This window comes from Lontra canadensis, unplaced genomic scaffold (genome assembly GCF_010015895.1).
Source record: "Lontra canadensis isolate GAN:19392208 unplaced genomic scaffold, GSC_riverotter_1.0 scaffold60, whole genome shotgun sequence".
NCBI lineage: Eukaryota > Metazoa > Chordata > Mammalia > Carnivora > Mustelidae > Lontra > Lontra canadensis.
Genome location: NW_022631054.1, coordinates 7,546,909 through 7,574,832, shown reverse-complemented (window position 1 = coordinate 7,574,832; position 27,924 = coordinate 7,546,909). Strand labels below are relative to the sequence as shown.

At 57.2% G+C, this 27,924-nt stretch overlaps 1 protein-coding gene across 2 annotated transcripts in view; it reads right to left on the bottom strand.

The window, feature by feature from the left end:
* Window positions 1-27,633, bottom strand: part of KCNQ4 (potassium voltage-gated channel subfamily Q member 4) — a 44,988-nt gene extending 17,355 nt beyond the window's left edge. For both annotated transcript variants that reach the window (XR_004385003.1, XM_032877425.1), the window contains exon 1: window positions 27,320-27,633. Coding sequence is in view for 1 of the 2 variants with exons in the window: in XM_032877425.1 (XP_032733316.1) it covers window positions 27,320-27,633 (314 nt within the window). In the remaining variant the exon portion in view is untranslated. The remainder of the gene's footprint in view (window positions 1-27,319) is intronic.
* Window positions 27,634-27,924: the final 291 nt, after the last annotated feature.

Below are 27,924 nucleotides of genomic sequence, written 5' to 3'. Positions count from 1 at the left end.
GCGAGGAGGAGGCCTCCTTGGCCAGTTCCAGGCAAGAGCTGAGTCAGCAAAGACAGAAGGCACAGGGAGAGCAGGGGGAGAGCTCCAGCTCCTCACGTTCAATAATTAACCACAGAAAAATGCAGCAGCCACATCAGGTCCCAGGTAGGGGTACTGCCCCTGACCCTGGGTCTCAGGACTGAGGGCCCCCCGTTGAGGTCGTCTTCATCCAGCCCCCTTCCCTGGGAAGGGCTGCCAAATCTTGATGGGCCCTCACCTCACCCCAGCCCTGAACAGAAATCCTTCCGTCCCACTGCTCAGCGGACCTCACGTCCTCAGGACAGTGGGCCACACTAAGGGCTTTCTGCTGGGGCTTCCAGAAATTTAAGATGGACACATCACAATGGGTTAAATGAAAAAAGCAGATTTTCAAATCTGAAGGACAATGGGATCCTAATTTTTAAAATACAGATTTCTTTAAAGATTTTATTTATTTGAGAGAGAGAGAGTGAGCACAGAGGGAGACAGAGAAGCAGACTCAGACTCCCCGCTGAGCAGCGAGCCTGATGTGAGACTCCATCCCAGGATCCTGGGATCATGATCTCAGCCAAAGGCAGACACTTAACTAACTGAGCCACCCGGGCGCCCCTTAAATATAGATATTTTTTTATATTCATACCAAGGTCAGCAGGAATTGTCTCTGGTGGCAAAATTAAGAGCGATTTGGTTTTGGTTTTGGGTTTTTTTTTTTTTTTTTTGGTTTTTTGCTTATCTGCACTTCCTCGTATTTTTTATTTTTTTATTTTTTAGGATAAACTGGGGTAGGGGCGCCTGAGTGGCTCAGTTGGTTGAGTTCCTCAGGTCACGCGCTCAGGGTCCTGGGATGGAGCCCCACGGGAGCTCCGAGCTGGGCGTGGAGTCTGCTTGAGATTCTCTCCCTCTCCCTCTGCCCCTCTCCTCCCGCACACACTCTTCCTCAAATACAGAAATAAAATATTTAAAAATAAATAAACAGGAGTGATAGCAAACTAACAGGAATTTTAAAATGCATTTCTTTAAACATACAGAGACAGAGCCACCTTTAATCCTGTCCCTGCCTCTTTACCACAATAGCCTTTGCCATTTCGCAGGTGTCCGAGTGTGGTAGCCTCTCCCCTGGGGAGTCCAGCTCACACGTCCAACTGTCCACTCAGCGTCTCTTTCTCGGCTGTCTGGTGGCCTCTCAGACCAAACATGTTCAAAACCAAACTCGACCTGCCCTCGAATCTCGCTCCCCTCCCATCTCCCCATCTCCACGAATGACACCACCTGCCCGCCAGGGGCTCAGGCCGGGTATCTAAGAGTGCCTTGGATTCTTTCTTTTGCTCACTCTCTGCTCTTGTCCTTTAGCAATTTCTGTTGGCTCTACCTTGGGGATAAATCCCTGGACAGACCACAGCTCACCACCCTGACTAAGCCGCCACCATCTCGCCTCCGCCTGACCTCCCACCTCCTCTCTGGCCCAACCGCGACCCACTCTCTTCATAGCAACTGGGGTGATCTTCCTACAATGCAAAGCTGGAAATCATCACTCTCCTCAAAACTCTCTCCTGACTTCCCATCCTATTTGGAGAGCAAAACTTACACTCCGCGTGTGCAAGAAGGCCCTGTAAGCTCTGGTCCCCACGCCCCCTCGCAGACCTGCGACCCTCCCCTCCATCACTGCGCTCCAACCATCCTGAGCTCCATGGCCTTCCTGGGACATCAGACTCATGTCCACCTCCAGGCTTTGCACTGACTTTGCTGCTTCCTCTGCCTGTTTACTGCTCTCTTACTCAACCAGGTCTCTGTTCAAACATCACTTCCTTGGAGAGGCTTTCCCCAACCACCCCCTCTCCAAAACAGTGGCCCCATCCCCACTCTCTTTGCTTGCTCTGCTTTACTTTTTTTTTTTTATAGACTATGTAAACGAATAGCAGAAATTTCACATGAAACAAACATTAAAACACCATGTCAGCAAAGCCCTCAGTTTGTGTCCACTGAGAAGGTTCCCAAAGCTCTAAGCTCATCCTTTCCTGACCTATTGGACCCCCTGGCATCTCTCTGAGAAGGGAAGAGAAGGCAGGTCTCTGACCTTGACCAGCTCCATGCGATAGACACTGTTTCAAAATTCCCTGGGCTTCACGTCCCCTGCGCTCTTATACTGGATGGGAGTTTCTCCACCCCAGAGGCTTACTCAATGCAGTGGAACAGATACACTGAACGTGATAGAGAACATCTCGTGTCCCAGGCACCTGAATCATTATCCCCATCTTCCAGATGAAGAAAGGGGGCCCAGGGAGAGACAGACTTGCTCCAAATCACACAGTGAATCTGTGTGTTCTCTCTGTCAGAATTAGCATATGGCGTTATTCATGCAACAAACAAGGACGAAGGATTGTCTCCAGCCCCATCTGGGGACCCAATGTCTCTGTCTCTGCCAGTACAGATAGGACACAGGAGCTGGCTGGCCTGAGCTCTCTGTCATTGCCCCAACAGAGAGGTCAGACTGACATGCACTTTCTGGAGCATCTCTGCCCATCACATCTGGCTGCAGTTTGGGGCCCGGGCTGTCCCTTGCCCGACCCAGGAGGCAGAGCTGGGATACACGGGTGCTGCCTGCCTGACTCTCCGCGGCTGGGCTTAGCTCGAGACTCCTTACGACCCTTCTGCACCTCCACCCCCACGCCGTCACCACCCCCAGGAAGGCCACAAGGGGATGAGGGACTGAACAGGTAGACAATTTGCTTAGATCCATGGTTCTCAAACTACAGCTGGTGTGAGAATCCCCCCAAAGCACTTATCAAGATACTGACTTCTGGGCCTCGTTCCTAGAATGTAAGTATGAGGAGGGACCTGAGAATCCGGATGTCTACAGAGTTCCCTGGTGATACTGACACTGCTCCTCCGGGAACCACACTTTGAGAATCCCTGGCTCAGCTAGCTGTGCTTGGGGCTGATTCAGGGATTAGCTAGCTCCTGGCTTTTTAAACAACTGCCATCATTGTCTTCCAGGCCTCACCCCACCCCCATACCTTCCTGAAATCACTCCAGGGATAGTCCCAGCACAGGGGGAGCGAGGATGGCACTGCTGGGGACTGTGGGTCTCACGCCAACATCAGCTTCCCCCCCAATCCACCGTGTGACCCCCAAACTGCTCCTGCTGGCTGAGGGCTTCCTATTGGCCAGACACTGTGCCGAGCCCTCTCCATGCTTTTTTTTTTTTTAATTACTTCTCGCAACCACCCTGTGAGAGCAGTACCATAATCACCCAAGGGCTTATCACCGAGAAAACACAGGCTCAGAAAGGCAGGCTGTGATGACCTCACCACTCTGGGAATATACTAAAAAACACTGAGTGGTAAGGAGGTACTTTATGGTATGTGGATTAGAGCTCAATAAAGCTGTTATTTAAAAGGAAAACAAAAACAAAAACAAAAAGAAGAGTATACTAGATTGTCCAAAGTCATAAGGCAGGGACCTAAACCCAAGTCCACCTGGACCCCCGAAGCCATACTACCCTCTGGGCCTCAGTTTGCAACAGGAGGTGGAGGACATTAGCACACAAGGTGAGGGACCTCAAACTTATGGCCACAGCAAAGGGGTGGAAGGGAGAGGGTCTGACAGGAGCTTGGTTCCAGATTCTCTGGGGATGACCCCAGAGAGAGAGAGATGCTTGGAGGCTGAAGAGGTGAGGCTGTGAGTTGGAGGTCGCACAGCAGAAAACGGTTTACCTCCCAACCTCTCAGCTACGTTCCCTTAAGAAACGCTATTTGCCATCTACACTCAGCCGTTGAAGAGTGTCACAAGAGGAATGACATGGTGTGATAAGTGTTTCAGAATTACCACTCGGGTAGTGTGGAGCAGGGATTGGAGGGGGTGAGACTGATCGGGGGAAGCAGATAGAAGGTTCCACAAGAACTCAGATGAGAGACGAGGGTGACAGCACCAAAGAGAAGAGGACGGATGGAGGTTTCAGGAAGCAGGATTTGGTGATGATCTGGAAATGGGGACAAGGAAGGAGAATGACCCTCCTAGTTCTGCTAGGGCACCAGGCGGATGAAGGTGCGGTGAGTGAGCAGAGACAGGAGACCCTGCTGGGGGGACAAGTGGGGTGAGGAGCTCCATTCGGGCCTCGGGCCTCGGCACACACACTCAAGGGCGTGGAGCGAGAGACCAGAGCCGGAAATGCGGACTTGGGGCACATGGGTTGTAGAGACCTCGGTAGTGGCTGAGAGGGTTCCGAGAGCATGAGGCACGTTTCAAGGAGGACCCAGTGGGACCCCAGAGGCGCAGAGGGAGGAAACATGCTCCACCTAGATGAGGAAGGAGCTGCCAGCAAGGCGGGAGGGAAACCAGGACTAAAGAGGTAGCAGAGATGCCAGGCAAGAGGGTTTCAAGGAGGGTGAGAATGACAGTGTCAAGTGCAGCCAAAAGGTCAAACAAGATAAGGCCTGAAAAATGTCCACTGGATTTGGTGACAAATTGGTCACTGGGCACCTTGGCAAGGGCAGCTGGCGGCGTGGGAGGCGGGCAGCAGGAAGGGTGCGGCACAGGCCCATGGGGGTTGGAGAGGAGGAGGGGCATGAGAAAGAGGGAACAGCAGGCAGGCAAAGAGCTAAAGTCTGCGGGAGGAGAGGCAGACAGTGGCTGGAGAAGGATGCGGAAAACAGGGACTGGGCTTTGGTTTTTTTATTTTAAGAGGCGAGAACCAGAGTGGAAGAAGCCAGGAGAGAGGGAGCAGTGGAAGATGGGGGAGAGAGAGGGAGCGAGTGAGCAATGGAATGAAGTCCCCAGGGCAGCAGGGAGGCGGGGATCCAGAGCGGGGCTGGGCCAGTGCTGAGCAGAAAGGACCCTGCCAGCTTGGGACAGGTGGCCAGGAGGAGGGGCTAGGTAGGGCAGGAGGTTGGGGGACCGACAGGGAAGCCAGAGCACTTCCTGGGGGCTGCGACATCCTCTGTAGCTGAAGTCAGGCAGAAGTCAGGCCTCCTTCTCAGAGGAGGAGGCAGGGAGCAGACAGAGGTGGGGGAGGTTTGAACAGCCAGTGTGGAGGGAATGGACCAGGCCCTGGGGAGGGGCCCTTGGAGGAACAGAGGACCTTTATTTCCTACCGTAAGGATGGGAGGAAAGATCCAGAACATCACAGGTACTCTGCCCATGCATTTTTTATTTGGTTTGGTTTGGGACATTTTGGGTTTTGTTTTATTTTTTTATTTTTATTTTTTTAAGATTATATTCATTTATTTGACAGAGAGAGAGACAGCAAGAGAGGGAACACAAGCAGGGGGAGTGGGAGAGGGAGAAGCAGGCTTCCTGCTGAGCAAGGGAGCCCCACAATGGCGAGCCTTGAGCCCAGGACTCTGGGACCATGACCAGAGCTGAAGGCAGACGCTTAAGGACTGAGCCACCCAGGTGTCCCCCTCCATTTTTTTTGTTTGTTTGTTTTGTTTTGTTTTTAAGGCTTAATGGTCCTGAGGGAGGAAAGCAACAGATGTAAGATGAGGGGATAATCCCGCCCCCAACCAGGACAAAGTAAATGCAGAACCAGGCCATGCCTCTGACTTCCTGGTGTGTGGGGGGGGGCCTCCTTCCTTCTCACCAGCGTCCTTCCTCCCAGACAGCCCTGCCAGTGTCTGTCACCTGCTTGGTCACCAACTGGCTCCCTCATTTCTACAACTGGCCCTGGGAGTAGGTGACCCACCCAGACCAGGATCCCAAAGGCAAGTTTCTGTCTCACCCCCTGGGGATAGCAAGGGCCAGTCTGTCCCCATTCAGCCAAGGTTCCTGCAGGACAGAGCCCATAGCCCCACCACCTTCCAGCAGAAAAGGCGTTTCTTAAGCCCCAAACCAGAACTGATACGGAAAAAGAGACCTAGCTAGATCTGAGGGACGCCCCCAACTGGCCCCAGGCTGCTCTGGGGAGAACAGGCTCTTACTTTCTCTTGCAGGGGGATAGAGGAGAGGGGGCAGTCGGCCAGGCCTCAGAGTGAGGTTCTTTCCAAGAATCCTCAGGGGCTGGGACAAGAAGTTTCCCCTGATCCAGCGATTCTAAATATGGCAAAGGGAGCAAAAGCACGTGACCCAGGGCCCCACACCAGGGCTGCTGCTGCGGCCGCTGCTCCTCTGGGCCAGAGGCCTGTGCTGGGGGCTCAGGGTGAAGGATGAGGTCTCAGTGGAGCCTCAGTTTCCCCGTCCACAACATGAAGGTGGGGGCACACTCAGGGAAGGCTAAAGTCCCTCCAGTCTTACTGCTCCCCAGAGTAGGGTGGAGGAGAGAGGGCTGAGACCTCAGCTCAGTTCCAGATTCTTTGAGGATGTCCCTGGAGGGACAGCAGTGGCCAGCACACAGTAGAAAATATGAAAAAAATGCCCCCGCTTGGAGAACCAATTAGAAAAAGGCATTCCCTTTAGCCTGAAAAATTATAAATTGACCCCTGTGGACGGACCCACCAGAAGCAGGCATCCCTTGTTCTGGGCTGACTGAGCCCTAAGCACGGGCTGGATTTCAGCGTCACCGGTGTCCCCTCGGCCAGGCCTCCTGGCAGTGCACAGGGTGTGCAAGGGCGTGGGCAGCCCCGGGGACAGCTCTGACAGCCACCGCAGCCCGGAAGGGCCAGCTCTACATGGTACGGCGTGGCTCTGTGCCGCTCTCCTGGCCACCACTGACGCATCGGGAGCTGGACACTGACCCAAGAAAGGTTCCCCTCTAGGTCGGGCCCAGCCAGTCAGGTTGTCTTTCTCAAGCACGGAACGAAGGACCGCAGAGGAAAATTGGCAAGGGTGCAAAGAGAAATAGACATGAGGCCGCTGTCCCAGGATCTCATCTCCCCTCCTCTGTTCTGTGAAGCCCAGACGTGCCTCCTGTTGCGAGGCCATGAAACTCTTCTCTCTCCTGGCAGGAGGGGGTCCTATGCCTCCGCGGGCCCGTTGGTCTTGAGCTGCTGTGAATGGTCTCCGTCTCGCTAGGATGTGGAAGGCAGTGTCTTCTGGACCAGGTGTTTCATGAGTCATAGGCTGGTCCTCTCCTACCTGGACCAGCTCCAGACCCTCCTACTCCTTCTCGCTGCTTCCCCCTGCCACGCCAGCCAGACTACCTGTGCACCAGGGAGGTGGGCTGAGCAATATGTCAAGGGTGGGAACCAGGAGGGAGCAGGGGCCATCCATCTGTGTGCCGCTGGCCAGGCAGCGCTGACTCCTCAAATAAACAGGGAGCGTGGGCTCCCCAAGCAGGAGGCCGGCGCAATGAAAGCGAAGTAAGGAGTGGAACACCGGCAGCCTGGATTCTGAACGCTTAACCAAGAGAGCCAATGGGAACCTTCCCCCGGTTCCACCTGAGCCGCTCCATGTGGATTCCGGTGACTCAGTTCTACATTCTGGGCTTGGCATAAGATTCCATTTGAACGAAGAGCCTTGCTGCTTTTTTAAAAAGTGTGAAATCCACCGACTTGCAGGCTCAGGCCCAAGCTCCTAAGCGTGGTTGCAAGGAAGGCCCTTTCCGCACCAACACCTCACTCCCCACCGTGCAGAGCCCAACCCGGCGCTGGATACTCCGTTGTCACAGCTCTAGTCCCCCACAAAGTCAGCCGCTTTTCCCCATCTTTGCCTGTGTCGTGTCTGCCCCTCCTCCAGCCTGGCTGGGTCAGGGGGCGAGCCCACCCCTGGCTCCCTTCATTCCTCATCCTCCTCTCCAGGCCCCCCTCCATCATCATGGCATTTCCTTCAACTGGGGAAAAGCTGTTGGAGGAAAGGTCTCCTCCCACAGACCAAGAGCGGGGTGAGGTCTTGTCCTGTTCACCTTGAATGCCCTGTGCCCAGCTGAGAATGGGTGCTGGGCTAAAGCTCCCTGAGAGGGACCACAGGCCTCCCCTCCCCCAACCCAACCCTCCGTACCCCACCACCCCATCCCCGCTGCAGCTGCCCACGGCTCCGGCTCCCCCTAGGCCTCTCCACCCACCCTGCAGCAGGTGGGGTGTGAGTGAATCAGGACAAGCCCCAGGCCAGTGCCACAACATTCACTCACCCACTAGCTGATTCGTGGGGTAGGCACCCTCGCAGGGGAGATGGGGAATACACAAGGAGAGGTTCAAAATGTGAATTTGTGCCCCACAGATGGACACAAAGTTTACTTGGGGTGTCTGGCTGGCTCAGTCGGTGGAGGGTGTGACTCTTGACCTTGGAGTCGTGAGTCTGAGCCCCATGTTGGGTGTAGAGCTTACTTAAATTAAAAAAAAAAATGTGAGATGATGATGGAAAAAAAATTAAGCGAGGGAAAGGAGAGAAAGAACACGGGAGTTCAGGACTATTTTATAGAGGGGGCTGGGGAGAGCAGCATTGAGAAGGTGACTTTTCCGCAGAGATCTCAAGGAAATGAGCGAGTGAGCCATGTGGGTACCTGAGAAAATAGGGTTCTGAGCAGAGAGAAAAACAAGTGCAAAAACCTGAGCCAGAGGGTGCCTGATACATTCCAGAGGATCAAGAAAGGAGTGTCCCCAGGAAGGGGGAGAGTGGTGGGCGGCAAGGGCAGAGAGGTAGCTGAGGTGGGAAGCAGATCTTCTCCTGGCTCCTGTGAGGATTTTGGCTTTTGCTCCAAGTGAGATGGGGAGTTCTGAGCAGGGAGTAATGCGATCTGACTTGCGTTTGCAACAGCAAGGACTGTTGAGTAGAGAACAGTCAGTGGTGCAGAGCGGGGATGAGGAGGGGGTCGATGGCATTTGCTATCATACATGGCTGCATGATCCAAGAAAAAGATGCTGGTGACTTGTGCTAGGGGGACGGACGTGGCAGGTGAGCAGAAACTAACTCTATTTTCACGTAGAAAGATCCCATAGAGTGAATCAATCCTCTCATTTTTACAGGGGAAATTGAGTCCCAGAACGGGGCATGAACCACCTGTGATCATACCCTAGGTCAGAGGTGGAGCTGGGTCTAGCACTGAGATTTCCTGATTTCCTAAAGTAATATTCTTTTGATTTCTCCTCTTCCTATGGGAGGACTCAGGCACCTGTCCCTCACCCCCACCTCAGAAACTCCCTCCTCTACGCACTGGGTTGGGGCCTTGCCCCGTCCATCCTGCTGTGTGTGACAGGGTGGCACTGGGTTCAAGGATTTCCCAGGCCTCCGGCTACTTGAGCCTGGCAGGGGTCAGGGTCACCCCTAAGGAGCCTTCTGTCCTCTGAATCAGCAGAACCTTCCCAAAGGGGGGGGGGAGGGAGGGAGGGAAGAATCCAAACCAGGGGAAAGAGCTTAGTCCCCAAGACTTGCTTGGTTGTCAGCACTCCGGGAACAGAGAGGGCATCAAGAGCTGACAAGGTGGAACAGGAGATTCAAGGAAGGCCAGGCCCCCTGGGGAACACAGGCCCCAAAGTTGAGCCCAGCCTAGGAGTGCTACAGACTCAGCCACTGAGAATCCCAGCCAGTGGGAGCTTTAGGGGGCATAGTAGGGTGAGGTGTTTCAATACCTTTGCTACCAGTAAGCAAAGCAGTATGCAAATTCATGGGCCACACCTGGGGCAGTTGGTCACAGCTGCCTGAGAGCCTCGCTCCCCATGGGAACCCAAAATCCAGGTCCAGCCAGACTGAATCCTGCAAGACTGACTCCAGTGGGCCCTGACAGTTGGAAAAGGTTTGCTGGGTGACTTTGGGCCAGGAGCACAACTTCTCTGAGCCTATTCCACAGCCAATGTGAAAGGGTGGTTAGGAGGGTCTTGCTTAGGCTGGATGCCAGTGATAGGATGCAGACATTTTTTCTGTTCTGCCTGTAATGGGACAGGCTGCCCAGCCCCTAGTTCCGGCTGATTTAGAATGCTCTAAGAGCCAGGAGCCTGCTTGGGGGCTCTCTGCCCTTTGTCAGGGTTGGAGGCTGCAGAAGGCGAGGCACAGGGGCCTGGGCAGAGCTAGGAACCGAGGTCAATGGGCTCTCCATCCGACTCTGCCACCACTCAGCTGTGGAGGTGGGAAGCTGTCGCTGAATCCGGCTTTACTCCTGAGGAAGGGAGTGAGGGAGGGTCTCTGAGGACCCTATTTTTCGCTCATCCATCTAGGACTGGTGATTCCACCTTCCCCAGCGGGAAGTGAGGTCCTAGTTCCTGTAACTGTCAGTCCTGAGGAGCTTCTAGAGTCTGAGGAGAAGCTCTTTGACATTTCATTTGCATGGTGCTCATTTGCATGGAAAGTCAATCTCCAAAACTCCACTATAATTGAATAATAATAGCAAGGAGGAATGGGGTAGACCAAAGCAAAACTTCCAATAGCTCATTAGCCACAGAAAGGGCGCTGGAGGTCAGGGAAGGGGACATATTGCACTCCTGACGCCCCCTCCTCGTCTAGCCGAGGAAGACGGAACCCTGCACGTATCAGAGCCAAAGAACAGACCGTGAATTCAGCTCTGACCCTGACCTCTGCCAGACTCAAGAATTCGGCCTTGTCTTGTGGGACTTTGGGCAAGTGAGCAGTCCCACTCTGGAGCTCAGTTTCTTCGTCTGTCTAATGGGGCCAGGGATCCCTTTTGCAGCAATCTGGAGGCAGGGGTCTGGCCCAGATGAACCCCGCGCTGAGGGGTTGCAGAAAGCCTTGGGTTCACTTAGGGACACAGAGGAGGTTGCCTCCAGGCTGGACTCCTCGGGAAAGGGAGGGGCTCCTGGGAGGAGGGCTCCTGGGAGGAGGGCTCTTGGGAGGAGGGCTCCAGGAGGGACTCCTCCCTCCGTACGGCCCTCTACCCGCTTCCCCTACAGGGGCCCCTTCCTCTGCTGCCGACGCACAGCCGTTCGGCGTTCCGGGGTCCGCAGGGCGGGCCCCGCCCCCTGGACGCGGGGTGGGGCTTACTGGAAGGGGCGGGGCATCCTGGGGGCGGACCGCGAGGTGGTCTGGGCTCTTGGTCGTCCCCGGGAGGGGCGGAGCTTCGCCGACACCCGGCACCCGGCGCAGGAGGGGCGGGGGCGGTGCCGCGGCTCGAGTTACCTCCCTGCGGCCTCCCCCGCCCCGCCGGCTTCTTTTTCCGTTTCCAAATTAACAATTGAAAACGCGGCGGCCTGAAAGGCGAGCAGCGGGCCAAGCGGAAAGTGTGAAGGTGCCGCCGCGTCCCCGAGGACGGGGGGCGGAGAGGGGGGCGAAACACCCCGACTGCCCGGGGCTCGCCCACCCACCGAAGCGGGGTGTGGGCACTGAGCGCCCCGGGACACAGACGTGCCAAGGCCCCTAAGTCGGGTCTTGGCCCGATCCAGCCCCTCCTACTGTTCTGGTCCAGTGTCTCAGGACCCAGTGCCCAGACTCCGGGTGGTGCTAGCCCCCGAGGGCGCTGGCGGAGGGGGCGGGGCACCAGGGCTGGGTTACTGCTCTTGAGGCTGAGTGCCCAGGAGGCAGGTGCCAGGCAGCACAGCACCGTCCTTAAGGGCTCCTAGAGTCAGCTAGGTCTGCCTGTGGCCTCAAGTAAGTCATTTCACCTTACAGAGACTCAGTTTCCTCATCTAGAAAATGGGGAGGGACGATGCAGAGCTGAAATGAAATGAAATGAGAAGATGCGAGCGGTTGGCCCACAGCGAACACAATAGATAATGGTGATGATACTGAGTCCTTGGCATCCTTTCACCTCCTTGTGCACCAGTGGGGAATACTGGAATTGACTGGTCTTTTCCTCCTCTCATTTCCTCAGGGCCTCCCCCAAAGCCCCCATTAGATAAAGAAATTGAGGCCAGGAAGGTCCTCATAAGGGGCTTCAAGTCATTTGTGAGTGAAAAGAACCAGGACCTGAGCTCAGACCTGACCCTCGGGCCAGGATTGGTCTTACAGAGATGAATGTTCCTTGGGGTCAGAGCCCTGGGCATTGGACATCCCCTCATCAGTGTCCAAAGACCCGGGTGCTGATCCTAAGGCAGCTGGAACAAATGAGTGGGTAATAGAGAAAGTCCCTTCTCCCAGGCATGCAGGAGCATGGACTAGTGGGCCAGAGGGTGGATACCAGGGAAAACTACAGTTTCTGGTCCCCCCAGGCCCCGGGTAATGTCAGCGCCATGAATGCTGTGACTTTATCTATCCTGTTCACCACTATCTCTCCCACGCCTAGAACGGGGCTTGGTGCATTGTAGGTCATCAATAAATATTTGTTGAGTGAATAAGTGAATGAATGAATGAGCAGGTCCCCTCTTACACAGCTGTGGCCTCCCACTTGCCACCAGTGTGAGGTGGTCTTCCTTAGGGAGATGGGTTTGGGGTGAGGTGCCCTTCTCCCCAGTGTGGAGACACAGGGCCATAGCATGGGGGGAGGAGACAGAAAGCAGGAGGAGAAGATAGAAGAAGAGTTTTCCAGAAAGTAGAGTGGAGATCCGCTATGTCTTCCTAACCTCCCCCTTCCCACTCCTGTCTGTCCAGGGACTAACCCCTTTCCACCTCCCTCCAGCCACTTCACTGACTGCCATGATTCAAGCTCCATCCCCACCCCAACCCTAGTCCACTTACCTCTGGCTGTCTGAGAGTTCCCTCCCCATTTACAATCCTACAGTGGCTCCTTACTGTGTGCCATCTAAAATCCAAGCTCTTCAACCCAGAGCTTGAGGTCATAAACACACAAGCATCAGCCACTCTCTACCCCTCCATACCCTGTACATTTCTACCCTGGTGATTTCTGTCTCTCTCCCCTCCTCGGGATGGACACCCTCCCTCCCCAAAAATCCCTGCTCTGCTTTGGGAAGCCATGCTCCTCCAGCCCCTTGGGATTCCTGGAACTTCTGGGTACCCCTGGACTCCCTACCTCTGTCCCTGCCCACCCCCCCACTTCATTTGGATCCATGTACCAAGGGCAAGGCCAGCTGTGACTCCCCCACATCCCCCAGGATGGCCGATTAAAGGCTCAGACAGTTTCTGGGAGGGAGCAAGAAGACCCAGATCACTGGGGCCTTGAGCATCATTGAGTCAGGACCTTCCCACTGTCCTGTGAAGCCGAGGGCTCTGGATAAGGGCATCTTGGGGTGGCTGCAGAGGTGGGTAGGTGCAGTAGGACCAATGCAAGCCAACCCCAAACACTGGCAGGGCTGGGGAAAGGGTCCAAATGGGGACCCACAAACTGTTAGTCTAAATATTGAAAAGCGTAACTCAAGCTAACAATCTGTTGGATAAAATACGTTCTACCCTTCCTGACACATGCACCTTCATAACAATCTGGAAGGCCAGGTTTGGATTTAAGATCTTGGACTCTTTGGAGTTCCATGCGGGAATCTGGCAAAGAGGGGTTCAAGCCTCCGGTACCCAGCGCACGGTGTGCCCTCTTCTCTTCCCGCACTGGGCTCATGCCGCACCAGGAGGGGTGTGGGGTACACACCTGTGGCTGTCCTCGCCTGCTCTTTCAGGCTCCATCTCCATGGGCTGCAAACAGCTGTCCTTGGCTCTAGAAGAGCTCATATACCTTGGCCCTTGGGATGATGAGCCAGGAAAGAGGCCTATACAAACCCTGGAGGCAGGCACAGGGGTCCGGGAGCCGGGAACTGCAGGGTTACCCGGAATGTGTTCTAGAATGAGCAGGGCTGTGTAAGGTTCTGAGCTGGTAGTATGCAGAGCCATAGAGGCTGAGCGGGCAGAGTTCTGGGCCCCTCCTCTTCCCTTGAATCTACCCAGAGCGACGTCACTTTGATATGTTTTATAAATCGTGCTCCTGAGTCACATTTCATCTAAGGAACCAGACCTACTGTATCAAATAGTTTGCAAAACACTAATCCAGCCCCTTACGTCCTACTGAACACAGAGGTAGCTAAGGCTATGGGGAGCCAGTGACCACAGTCATGTAGCAGGTTAGAGCAAACCCAAGGCTCTTGCCTCCTGCCCAGGCCTTGGCCTCCGTGAGCTCTTTTCCGATCTGCCAGACCCAGTGCCTGCAAAGGACAGGCTGTTGCGAGGTAAAGAATACCCAGTCCCCAGTGGGGCTGGAGCGGGCAGGCTGCTGAAGCCCTCTGCCTGGACCACAGTCTGGACCCTCTGCTCAGGCTGCCCAGCTCAGGCATGGACTGAGAGGCCGAACCAGGCCTGAGAAGGAGAGGGAGTCCTGGTATAAATAACTGTGGGGGGCCGGGATGTTTGGGCCCGTCTCCTGGGCTACGGCTGTGTTTACTGCCCAGCGGGGGGGGGGGGGGGGGCAGAGCCCACACATTTGCCTCCCTGACTTGCAGCCAAATTTCTCCAGGAAGGGGTGGCCCAGGGTTAGCCCCAAACACTCCAGCTCTGCACTTCCTTGAGGTCCTCCCCCTAACTTTGCCAACATGGGCCCTAACGCCCCCTGACATTGTCCCCACCCTTCATCCCCAAATGCGGCACAACACAGTGACTCCATCAGCCCCAAAGTTCCCAGCATTTGCCCCCGTAAGTCTCAACTCTGCTCAGATCGTGGGAGGGTGAAGAGCTTGAGTATGGCAGAGGAAGGCCCCAAGCAGGAGAGCTGGGTATATGCCAGGGATCTGAGCTGGGGCTGCTGGGCAGGGGGGTGCAGGGACAAACCTCTCCCACGGCCCTGGCCAAGACAGAGGGGGGCTGCAGGCCCCGGATTAGGAGAGTGCAAATGCCTCTTCCCAGCCCAGTGCCCATCCCATGCCTGTCATGTGCAGGGTGTTAGATGGCCAGACCCCAGCGTGGGCGGGGTGGGCAGGTGCCCTGTTGGTCATGCCACAGCCAGCTCTCTTCCCCAGGAAAAAACCCACAGTGCAGGAGGGCAAGGGGGTCCCCTTCTCTGTGGGGGGTAGCAGTCGCAGTCTGCTCAAGTATGGGGGCAAAAGGGTTGATATGAGCTGAGTTCCCCCTGTGGGCCAGCCCAGCCTACCTCCCCCTGCCACACACACACACACACACACACACACACACACACACACTCACACACACGCACACACACACACACTCTCTCTGCCCAACTGACTCATGGGTCTTGCTTGAGACACTAAGCTGATGTTCACTGAGAGCAGAGGCTCCAAATCGGGGCTCTATCAAGCGATCTTAGACAGGTACCTGGACACCTGAGCTCTAGGCCCATGTCAGCCACTTCCCAGCTGAATAACCTTGGGCAAGTCACTTCTCCCTTCCGAGCCTCAGTGTAAAATAGCATAACGATATCTTCCTCCAGGGTTGTTGAGAACTCGGTGGGACGCAGTGAGCAAACATTAATTAAGCCCCACAGTGGGCCGGCACGGCTCTAAGGGCTTTGTGGGACCATCCAGTGGGAGAGCCGGCATCCTCCTCAGGACAAGGTAGCATTTTGGATCCAGGGGCTCGGACTCAGGGATGTGATGGGACCTGCCCAAGACCACCCAGAGGGGACGTGAGCCCAGTTCAGCTCTGAGGAAAGGTTTTCAGTGATTTATTTGTCTTAGGGACAACTGAAACTCTTGAGCTAAGCTGGGCTCCAATCTGGGCTCTGCCACTGACCTAAGTTTAGTCCATGCCCTGTTCTGGGCCTCGGTTTCCCCATCAGTAGCATGAGGGGAGAGGGCGAGCCCAGTGATTTCCAGTCTATTGAGTTGAGGGAGCGGGCAAGGAGGTAGGGCAGGCCCAGCCCCACATGGGCTCAGTCCCTTTCTCCAGGGCACTGCACCACTAGCTAGGCCAACCATCGGTGCTCTCATGAGCCTATTCCAAGGCCACTGTTCTGGGGATCTCCACAGAACTTAAGCCCACATCCCCAGACCTCCTTGCCCACAGCCTCGGGGACTGCATCCATCCCCTCTGCTTCCAAGGGCCCCCTCAGCTCAGCCACACACACCTTCCTCCAGGCCAGGCTTTGCATAAGCAGCTCAACTTTCCCTACAAGCAAAGTCCTAGGGCTTCAGGCCAGGTCCAGCCAGGCCTGGGCAGGGTTAGTGGGCCGCTCCAAAGGAGCTGCTCTGGGGACTGCACCACAAGGGGGAAGGCAGGGGGGGAAAGGAAGCCAAGCCAATGGCATCCTTGTGGCTCCCTGCCAGAGTTTCCCCCTTAAAACCCTCCGTGTAAGATCCAGAAAGGTGTCTCTAAAATGCCGGTCTGTCCAGGGTATTCCTGTCTTCAGTTCCTTCCTGGACTTAGTCTCCTCCAAGAAGTCACTGCTCCTCAGCTGGCATCCTCGGCTCACATCCCATCCTCTTCTCTGCACACCTCCTGCCCCTTCCAGGCTCCCATGCTCCTGACTTCTTGGAGGCCTTTGCAACATGCTATGTTCAGCCTCACCTCTGGACTTTGCCCATGCTAGTCCCTCTGTCTTGAATGCTGTTCCTTGCTCCTTCCTGCCTGGTTGACTCCTCCTCCTACTTTTGTTGCAGGTCTCAACTTAAACCTCTTCCTCTGGGAAGACTTCCTCATGACGCCCAGTTTGGGGCTGGGTTTAGCCCCTCTGTGCTGGGCTCCTACTGGACTCTGCACCTGTCCAGACAGCAGCCAGCCCCTGGCCCATCTCCCTAGCGCCCGAGGGAAGGTCTGATTCACTGCTCTGTCCCCAACATCTGGGATAGTGGCTAGCCCCAAGGGACTGCCAGTGAGGGCTTCCCAAATGAGAGAGCGAGTTCCCAGTGCTAAACTGGGGTGGAGGACAGAACCATGAATTTTAAGGCCCAACTGGTCCTCATATAGGCCGCAGGCCCATGAGGGCCAGTTAGGCATAATATGGTAGGCAAGGACATAGCCCCAGAACTGGACATCAGGGCTTCGAGTCCTGACCCTTCTACCTTCACCCAGGCAAGTTTCTCAACCTCTCTGTGCCTCAGCATCCTTAGCGGGGAAATGGGCATAACTGTAGTCCCCAGCTCATGAAAGTGTTGAGAGGAAAAAGTGTAAGGATCCACGGTGAGTTCTCAGAACAGCGGCTGGCCCCAGGTCTACGCTAATTAGACATTTGCCATTAGCATCCCTCTTATTACTGAGAGCTCCAGCAGGAGAGGGAGACTGAGGCACAGTGGGGGGTGGGGCAGGGACAGCTGGAGGCCACACAGGAGGGAGATGGCTTTCCCAACCCAACCCACATCCCCACATAAAAAGTGTCCCCACCCCCAGGCCCCCACACACGAATGTTCCCCTCCAGCACCCCCCACACTGACGATAGCCCTGAAGACCTGCTCACACCAGAGTCCTTGCACACTCAGCCTTACACGCCGCCCTCCTGGGCACTCAGTACCTACTGGCTGTGCGACAAAGGCACACGCTTAACCTTCCCACGTCAGCGTCCTCTTCTGGGCGGCAGGGTAATAACAGTACTCCCTCCCGGGGCTCTCGGGAGGATTAAATGAAGTAGTATATGGAAAACATCTGGCACAATCCCAGATAGAGATCACTCTATGGATGTTACTAGCGTATGACAAACTCGGTTAGCACTCAGTCCCAGGCTCCTGGGGAATCGCCCTCTAGTCCGTGTGCTCTTCCTCAGCCTGGACACCAACCCCTTGCTCTGCAGGGTACCCCCTTAGGGTGCGAACCAGTACAGACAGGAGTGCACTGAGGGGCCCAGGACTCCAGAAGAGAGGGAAAGAAGACCCTGGAAAGCACAAAAAGCCCTCCGTTCCTCATGGTGATTGTGGTTTGTGAAGTGCTTGAGCAGGAAGTGTTGTTCTGTGGGGAAGGAAGCTGGTGCCTCAGAGACACTGAGCCACCTGGCTGGGGTCATCCAGCCTTTAGGAAGCAGAGGGGGGAGCTGAACCCCAGCAGCTGACTCCTGCTCCTGTGCTCCTTTAACTGACGTTTGAGCCCCGATTCCGGCTGACCCTGTCCCCACCCACCGCCAGGGGCCATTCTTGGCTAGAGCCCTGGGCTGGTCCTCAGCTGATGCGGAGGGAGGGGAGGCCGGGACCGCCCCAGGCCCAGGAGGTGTAGAAAATGAGACTGAGCGCTCCTCCATTCCGCCCCCACCCCCAATCCTTCCATCCCCACCCAGGCCCTTCTGGCCCTCCAGCTCAGGAGGGAGGAGGCAGGAAGGCGCCCAGACTCAAGGATTTCACACACCGGTAAAATTTCCAAAAAACACTCGGGGACTGGTTGGCAACTTTTTATTTTGCCAAGTAAGGACATTTGAAAAAAAAATTCCCAGCCCCATCATTTCATAAAAGAAAGGACATAATCTCAGACTAAAAGTCCTTTAAATGGAATAAATTTAGCTTTATGAAAAAGTCACCACGTTGTCCTTATTTCCCTCGATTTTGCCTTAGGCCACTGAGAACCGCATGCGTCTGCTGACATATTTGAGAGCCACTTGGAACTTGGGCTTGGGAGTCACACAGACATGGGTTCGAATGCTGCCTCCACCATGGACAAGCGGTGTAATCAGGTGCACGTAATTTCCTCCCTGAGCCTCACTTTCCTATCTGCAAAATAGGAACATAATAGTGTTTGCAAAATGCTAGCTCCTGGGAAGAAATCAGGCAAGCCGTGGCTCCCAGCCAGGGGTGCCTCCCTCTCCCGTCACTGCCTATGGCTCCCCATTGCCCAGAGGGCAAAGCCCACCTCCATAGCTTGATGATCCAGAACAGGGGAGATAGAGAAAGAGAGTTCCACCTCAAGGCCTTTGCTCTTGCTCTTGCCTCCAAGTGGAGGGCACTCAGGATAAAAATCACAAGCGCTCCCAGCTCAGCGCCTACACAACAGAGAACCTGGGGTCCTTTCTCCAGTTTCCCTCTAGTTGGCAAAGCTGTCCTCTTCCTTATAACCGGCCTCAATGCCACCTTCATTCCCTGGCTCAGAAAACATTTACAAGTTACCAACCACATGCCAAGCACTGTGCTCAACCCCCACCTCCCAGACCTCACCACCCAGTGCAGAAGAACGCATAGGACTGGGTGAGCCGGGCTCTGGGGAAGGCCCCCCGTCCCCGCCGCCCCCATTGAGCCTGGAGTGGAGATGGGTGGGGAGTGATTCCAAGAAGATGGGGTGCTCCAGCTGAGAAGTGAAAAATGGATAGGTGTTCACTAGCTGATTGATGGGCGGGGGAGAGAGTTTCGGGCCAAAGGAAAAGCACAGAGATCGTTAAACAGCACGCTTTAGGGACACTATAAGCTGCTTCCTGGTTGACTAAAGAATGCTTGAAGGGTGCCTGGGTGGCTCAGTCGGTTAAGCATCTGCCTTCGGTTCAGGTCATGATCCCAGGGTCCTGGGATCGAGTCCAGCATGGGGCTTGGGGGGGGGGGGTCCCTGCTCAGCAGGGGGCCTACTTCTCTCCTCCCTGCTTGTGCTCGCTACCTCTGTCTCTCTCTCTCCCTCTAATAAATAAATAAAATCTTAAAAAAAAAAAAAAGATGCCTGAGGGAGGGGGTTCCTGACTTGGGCAGTGAGTGGTAGGAGAGTCACTGTTGGGGGCACTGGGGAAGCGAGAGGCTGAGTTTGAGGTGCCCACGGGATAAGGGGGCAAGGTGTTCCCAGGAAGCTCAGGGATGAAACTGCAAGGGGCAGTCTGTCATCCCAGAGGGGACCCCCAGTGTCACAGGAGTGTCTGAGGCCACACACACAAGAACTCTGTATAGTGAGGAGGACACACAACAGAGCCACAAGGAACTCCAACATTCATTGGGCAGAAAGAGAGAGAAGAGCCAGAGAGGCCGACTGAGGAGAGTCAAGTGAGGACCCGACAGGCTTAGACCTTCAGGGGCAGCATCCTGGGGACCCTGTCCCGGGTTTGAATCCCACCTCTACAGCTTGCTGGTTATGCTGACTTGGGGCCTTCATTCCCCTCTGTAAAACAGGGCTGGCGTAATTTTCACAGCAAGGACAATAAAGAGCAGCAGGGAGAGGTCCAAGACCCTGGGGTGGCCTTCAGCGCACCCCCCAGGCTGCATCTCCCTCCCCCTGCTAGGCCATGGGTCATACTTTCCCCCTCCTCTGTCTCCCCCACCAGACTGCCCGCAATCCCCAGAAGCTGGAAAATCAGACGAGTGAGTGAACCCAGAGGTGCAATGCTGAGGGAGGCATTGCTCAGTCCTGGGCAACTCCAGCACAACCCCCATCTACTGAGGGGACCTGTGTGTACTGTGTCCTTGGGCCACCTGGTCCTTTCTCCTGGCCTCGGTTTCCCCATGTGTGCAAAGAAGCTACGGCTCTGCTTGAGCTCTGAGGCCTTTCTGGCTCTGATGTCTGGCAGCAGGATGAAATGAGAAAGGGTGAGGGCAGAAAGGCCTATTTCTACCCCAGGAGAGGAAGTCCCACAGCGGTCTGGGTCCCCATTATGCCCAGAGACTGGTCCCTCCGGAAGAGGGTGGCAGCTGGGCCAAGGAGGGCAGGAGCAGAGACGCCCGGGATTGTGCTGACAAAGCTGTTCCTTCTCCCCTCCTTTGCTCCCTGCCCCCTCCCCTCCCGGGGGACAGCCAAGCCCAGCAAAAAATAAACCCAAAGACTGTGACCTGGGGAGGCCTGAGGCTCCCAGGGAGGAGTGGCAGGGAAGGAGCGGCTTAGGGCCAGCCTGTGACCACCCCCCCAAAGCCAAAGGATACCTGACCCCCCTCCCCCACTCCCCCATGCGCCAGAGCTCGGCTCCCAGGGAGCAGCTTCTGTCTCCTCTGCGTCCTCACCCTGTGAAGGAGGGGTGCCCCTTGCTTGGCAGGATAATGAGCAGAGTTAATCTTGTCCTGCACAGTGAGACGTGGGTCCGCAAGTTTTGGGAAAGGTGCCGCAGGGAATTTCACTCTACCTCCTGGTTAGTGGGCAGTCCTTCCTGCTGTCTGACCTCCATCCTTCATGCTTCAGTGGGAATCACGCTCCATTTATCCCCAGCAAGCTTTCCCCCTTTCCCACCTGCCTGGCCTACATGTCCGAGGAGTCTCAGGAGAAAGTGCCCCCCCCCCTCAAGAGATTGAGGAGGGCCGCCAGGCCAGAGACCCCACTCCACTCACTGTTCCCCAGTCTCCAAGAAGGAAGGAAGAGCGAGGGAATTGCTGAGCTCCCTGCTCTATTTGCCTCCCTCCCTCAGGCACTGCCCACGGATTCCCAGCCCAATTAGTCTGCTGCCTGGGGCTGCCCCTCCCATTCCTTCCTCACCTCCCCCCCAGGTGCCAAGCCCCCAGGGCACACAGATGCTGCCCTAGGGACAGAGTTGCCCAGAAAGCCTGGAGTCCTGGGGGCACTTTATGCCCTCCCCCATGTCTGACTAGCACCCTCTCCCTAGCCCATCAGAGCCCCCTCTGTCCCAAGTGCCCTTCTAAGTGCTCCCAGTCCTTGGAAGGGCCCAGGGAAAAGGTGCTGGAGACCCTCACGGCCCCCCACTCCTGCAAAACTTAAGGTTTGTACAGCAGCTCCTCCTGGTCCCCCTGAGTCGCTCAGTGCGCAGCAGCTGTGAACGGTCCACGTTCCTGTTTAGCCCCATCTTGGGGGGCGCGGGAGTCAGGCTCGTGGACTGGGGCGGAGTGGGGTGCGTACTTTCCCAGCAAGTATTAAGATCTCTAAATCTCCTTTGGGATTCCCTGTCCCCATTCCCCAGGATGATATGTTCAGGAGAGAGGGGGGTATCGCCCCCCTCTCCCAGGGGTCCCCTGCTGTCCCCCTGAGCACCATGGCTCTACTTCCATCTCCCTGGGGTCAGGCTGGCTGCAGGCGTGACCATGAGGCCGACACAGTGGAGTCCCAGACAGGGCGCAGGCCTGGTCTGTCGCCCTGAGCCCCCCAGGACTGGTACAGAGCCATCTAGGGACCCAGGTCGGAGTCCTGGCACCACCACTCACTAGCTGTGCAGCCTCGCACAAGTGGGTGGCGTCCCCTCTCCAGCCCCATCTTCCCCCGATGTGAACCAAGGATCACGAAGGGTCTGCTTTCGGTCATGCCTGTGGGGGTTAGAGGCAGGACTGCAAGGCCAGAGCCCCGCAGAGAGCACCTCCCAGCTCCCAGCCCCGTAGTCACCCTGGGCTCTGTGCTAGACCAGCACACCGTCCCACCTCCCCAGGCAGGAGAACAGTGAAAGGAACCTCGACAGAACAACTGGGTGTCAGCCGGTGCCTGACACCACCTGCGCCCGGCATGGCGCCCACACTTTAACCCACTTGGCCCCGACTCTCCTGGCTTTTAGATGACAAAATTGAAGCTCAGAGAGGTCAGGTAACTTGCCCAAGGTCACATAACTGCTTTGGGTGGAACAAGAAGTGAACCCAAATCTATCGGACTCAGAGCTCATGCTCTTGACCCACTCAGGGGGCAGCCTCTGGAGAGAGGACAAGGCCCCACTCTTTCCCCACCCCAGCCCCACAACTCCCACACTTGGGGTGCTAGAGAGGGGCCCCCTGAATTCCCTGCTGGGGGTCAGCCTTGCGCAATAACCCCCATGGGTGCGGTGCTGGGGAGGAAGGGTGATAAGCTGCTCCGAGTCCGGGGAAGCTCCCTGCGTGGCCCCCTTGGGGGGCGGGGGTGTCAGGGGCAGGGCCTTGGCCGCTCTGCAGAGCTTCCCTTTCTCCTGCTCCCCGGGAGATTTCAGCTCCCTTGACTGGCTCAGAGAACCTTAAATTAATCACCCACTCAAAATGCTGCCATCAGCCCAAGAATAATTACCTCTCGGAACACGTCTGGCTCCAACACTGGGAGAACAGAGGATTCCACAGCAGTAGGGACTAAAGTCAGACTTTCAGCAGGGCTTCCTCAATGGAAGGAATGAACATACTGTGGAGTCGGGGTGGGGTAGCCATAAGAAGTCTAACTTGGGCAGGAGGGCATCAAGGGGCCTAAGGGGCAGGGAGAGGAACAGAAGAAGGGATAGAAAGCTGGCAGGAAGGTCTCTCCTTTCGCCCCCTCTTCATAAGGACCAAACAAAAGAATGAGAACTGAAAAACAGCAGCACCAAAAATCTGGGTCACACTCCAAGACTTTCCCCATCATAAGGCCAAGTTCTTGGGGCGTTAGCCTTCACCATCAGCTGGGGCGAGGAACAGATCTAAAGTCCTGATCTGGGAGGCAGAGGCCTGGGTTCCTGGCACAGTTGTACTACCGATCTGCCGGGTGTGACACTCCTTTCCGTGCCTCAGTGGACTCAGCAGCACACCGCGGGCCTGGGCAGAACGGTCCCGGGGGCGGCCTTCAGGGAAAGGAAAGGCCAGCCAAACTCTAGGAGGCCAGCTAACCTGCTCCCACTTGGCCCTGGGGCTGCCCTCCCAGGTGGACACACAAGTAAACCGAGGCCTGTAAGGGCAGCCCTGCTGGTGTGGACAGGTGGAGGCAAGAAACTCAGGGAAGGGGGTCAGCTGTCTTCTGTGCTAGGGGTCTGGGCTGGGGCGGCAGGCCCCGGAGCGTCTCTGTGAAGTCAGTGAAGAGGTAGGGGCAGCTCTGTGTTCGATTTCCTTTCCTTGGATGTGTACCACAGATGCGTTTGGGATGTCCATGGCCACACGTGTCAAAGCTATAGTGAGTGTGTGCACGAGACAGACAGTCGAGTGTGCAGCGGGGATGTGTGTGTGTGTGCCTGGGTGCTGGGTGCTGCGTGCTGAGGGCTGGGTGCTACGTGCTGGGGCAGAGAAACAAATGGCACAGGAGCGGCCCTCCTGCGGGGCCTGGGGCTGGGGCCCTGGCTGAAGCCAAGATGCGGGAGAAGGAGGTCTGAGTCAGCCCTCCCTCTCAGGAGGCTCCGCAGAGACCGCTCCTGAGCCTCGTCTCCCCACCTGTCAAATGAGGAGGATAGCAGCACCTGCCTGGTGGAGGTGGTCTATGGATGGCCCGGTGATCACTGCCGCTCAACGAGTGATGAGAAATTTCCATTCCAACTGCTGGAGCCACCACCGCCCTCCCAACCCCGCCAGGCAACTGCAGGGAGCAGGGGGCACGGCCTGGATAGGGAGTCAGGAGTCTTGGGGTCTGGTTCCACATCTGCTTCTGATTCACTGTGTGACGTGGGTTCTTAGAACCTTAGTTTTCTTATAAGCAAAATGGGCTATCAAAATGTGGACCCACCTCTTGGGGACGCCTGAGGGCTCTGGGCCCCCTTTGCTGGGCTGATTACCAACCCAGACAGTGATCGTTCTCAGATGGGCAGGGTGGGAGCTTGAAAGACTCCGGGGTTAGGAGTCTGAGGGCCCCAGGAGCTGCCGCCACCCTCCCCTCCCCATTCCCACAGCTTCTGACCCCAGGGAAAAGGCTGAGGAGGATGTTTACAGAGTGTAAACCTTCACATAGAGAAAGCACTGGGCAGCTGGGGGCTGGGAGCAGCCAGAGTCTCACAGTGGTGGGGTAATGACCTTGCCCTGTATCAGCCCCCTCCAGCCCTCTAACTTCAAGAGTGAGGCTGGGGGACAGGGCGGGGGGAGCTCTGAAAGGGTGCAGAGAGGAGGTGGGCCTCCTCCCCCACCCCGCCAACCACCCACCAAAGGCTCAAAAAGCAGGACGGATAGTGATTGTGGTGTTTCTCCAAATCCAGAGAGCAGAGCCCGTGAAGGGTTGAGGCCTTCATCAGAGACTGGGACACTGAGGAGGGGCTGAGGTTTAGGGACAGGACCAGGGACCTACAGAGAGGTGAGAGAGATGGGAGAGGGGGCCTGCAACCCCTCATCCTGGACCTCAATAAGGAGAAGACGGGAGTCCACGGTTCCCACGTCCCAGAGACCACAGCTGCAGGGGCAGAAGGGCCGGAATCCGAGCTCCTCCTCTGGACAGTCTTCAGTGCCAGAAAATATGTGGGCTGCGTGGGGACCTCACTGGCAGGTGTGAGGCTGACGTTCCCCTGGGGTGAACGGACCCAGCTCACCCCAGTGCCCTCCTTCCTGAGCCCTTCTTTTCCAGGCTTTTCTGCCAAGCCCCTCCTGCTAGGGCCTGAGTCTCCGGGAAGGGGGGGCTAGCTAACTGAGCACATTGAGACCCCTGCACTTGAGCCGCCTCTGGGCGCCCGTGGTGGAGGTGGGAAAGGATCTGGCCAAGAGTGCAGCGGGAGGGCTAGGAGTCCAACAGCAGGAAGCACTTCCTGGCAAGAACAGCCAAGACCCCAGAGTGAGTGACTAAGAAACCCCACATCTGGAGCACCTCAGGAGCAACAGAAGCCTCCGGTCGGCCCCCTCCGCCAGCCCCAGGAATAACCCCCATCTTTCACACTCAGGCCCTTGCCGCACACCAGGCTCTTTCCCACCTATTACCTCATCTGAGAGCGAGGCCCACAAGGTTGGGGTTTCTACCCACTCTGACGGCCGAGACATCTAAAAGCTCAGAGAGGCCCAGTGATCCATCCAAGATCACACAGCCCCCAAGAGGTGGGGCTCCCAACCCCTCGCTCCATTTGATCTCTAAGACAGAAGCCTAGTTCCCTGAGATTCCCTAGCCCTGTGGATCTTCTCACGCCGCGTTTCCTCCCCCAGAGCTCCTGAGATGCCTCATCCCTGGGCTCCCGGGCACAAGTGGTCAGAACAAGCACGCCCCTAGCCAGGGCATTCCTGGCATCCAGAAAGGGCAGGATGTGGGGCAAAGGTGCCAGCAGATTTAGCTCCTGGAGAGGAAGGAGAGGCCCTTCCAGAAGAGGCGAAGACAGCCGCTGGCCGGAGGACATGAGGCGGGTCCTTCACCTCTGATGACCCCTGGGGGCCTGAGAGACCACGCCTCAGGACAAAAGACCCCCGCCTCAGAGGCCTACTGGTTTCCCCGGGCCCAGCCTTGCTTTGGAAGGGTCATCTCCCAAGAGGAGCCTACGAAGGCACAGCCCCTCTCCGTGGAATGTCTCAGCCTCCCTGGGCGCCCCAGGCTGATGTGGGCAACTCGACCACCTTTCCTTAGCAGTCCTCTGCTGCTCTCACCTGACTCTATACAACTCCTTTGTACTGTCATCACTCCCACAATCCTCTCTGCAGCGAAAGACATTCATCCCAGATGCTCCCAATGGGCACTGGGGGTTGGGCTACGCTTAACAGTTGACTCTGACTCTGACCCTAAGTCTGACCTCATGTCCTGACCAACTCACCTCTGCCCCTGGCCTAGCCCAGCTGGAGTCTCTGCCTGAGTCAAGGCTGCCACCCCCAGGAGCACACTGGCTGAGAGAGTCCTCCTCTGCCGTCCCTACGGCCAGGGGGCTCCCCTTCACCTCTGAAATTCTGCGCGCCCAGTTAGGATGGGGCAGAGGCAGGCAGAAAGACAGACCAAAAGACAGATAGAAGACCAAGACAGATGGACAGGCACACGGACAACTGGACAGACGGGCACACAGAGGAATGCCTGTCCCACAGAGGGATGGAAACAGACAGGCAGAAGGACCACTGGACAGTGAGGTGGGGGGAGATGAACAGACAGGCTAACTTGCACACAGGTGGAAATTCCAGCAGAAAGACAGCCAGACAAGGCAGAAAAACTGCCTGACAGTCAGGTGGACAGGCAAGGGGGCCACCGAGGAGACCCCATAGACTAAAGGGCCCGCTCTGAAGGCAGCAAGAAGGGATTAATATAGGTACATTTTCCAGGGATGGGAGGTCTTTCTCGGGCACCTCCAGGCGTCCCAGCGCCAGGCCCAGCCCTTCAACTGATATCCGCGGGGCCTCTCATGTTCCCGGCTGGGCCAGGCCGTCCCCCAAGACTGAGCTCTAGGCTGCCAAAATTCACTCTTTACATCCAAGAGGGGTCAGTGTTTTTGAAAGTTGTAGGAGCCTGGCAAGGGGGAGGAGGGGGCCAGCAGCGTCAGTGTTTCCAAACCGACTGCTCTCCTCTTTCTTTTTCCCCAGGGTGCCCAGAGCCAGGCCTGGTGCAGCAGCCAGTGAGTGGGGCGGGCTAGCGGGCCCAGGCACCGGGGTAGCCAGGGCAGCCCGCCGCTGCTGCTGCTGCCACCGGCGGGTGCAAGGTGGAGGGGAGGCTGGGTGAAGACCGTCACACAGCACACATGAGTGTCAGGGCTCAGGTGGCTCACAGGGACCCCCAAGCCCCTACAGTGGGGGGCCAACTGGGACTGGGGTGGAGGCCATCCCTGTAGAGGGCCATCTCCAAGGGGTGCCCAGGTGGGAGCCCACTGTGGCAACAAAGTTGGGGAGATAGTAACAAATTGTGTGGGGGCCACTGGGTCCCCTTTGTGTCTGGGGCACAAGGAGGCAGAGGCAGGGAAGAGGAAAGAGAATCCCACCGTAGTGGCTCCGGAATGCAGAGAGGATGGGGGACAAGACACTGGATGTGGGGAGTACCTGGGAATGGGACGGAGGAGCAGGGGTTGGAGATCAGAATGAAAATAGTTGAGGTAGGGAAGTCAGGAGGGAGGTCAAGCAGGGGTCAGGACCTGGGGATCAGGGTTAAGGTCAGGCTGGGAGAGGATCAGAAATCGGGCTCAGGCCTGGGGGTGAGCGAGAGGAGGGTCGGCCGTGGGAATGGGGGGCAGGGGGCGGAGCCAGGGCGGCCCGCGTCGGCCCTGGGGAGCCCAGGCTCCGGCAGGGGCCGGGCCGGGCGGGAGCGCGGGGGCGCGGCAAGGGGCGCGGGGTCGCAAACTCACATGAAGACGTGGTAGACGAAGGCCCAGCCGCGGGGTCGCTCCAGCACGTTGTAGACCCAGTTCTGCAGGCGGCGGTAGCGCTTGTGCGCGGCCGAGGAGCGCTGGCCGCAGGCGGAGCCCGAGCCTGAGCCCGGCCCAGGGAGGGGCGCGCCCGGCGGTAGGGGGCTGCCCAGAAGGCCCAGGCGGCGCGGGGAGCCGCCCCCGCCCGCCTCGCCCCGCTCGCTCTGCACCGCCGTGAGCGCCACCAGCTCGGCGCGGGGGGCGTCCCCGGGCGGGGGGGCCAGGCCGAGGCGGCGCGGGGGGGCCTCGGCCATGGGCGGCGCCGGGCGTGGGGTTGGGGGGGCGCCGGAGCCCGGCTGCGGTCCGGGGCGGGCGGGCGCGCGCGGGGCGCTCAGTGGCGCATGGCTCGGACCCGGGCCCGGCGGGGGCGGCCCGGGGCGGGCGCGGGCGGCGGGGGGCTAGGGGCCGGGCCGGGGCGGCGCGGGGGCCGGGGGCGGGCGCGCGGAGCCTGGGGGCCGCCGGAGCCCGCACTGACCGCCCGCTTCCCCGGCGACTGGGGCGGCTCTTTCCGACTCCAACTCTCTTATTACGCGCTCCATGCCGCT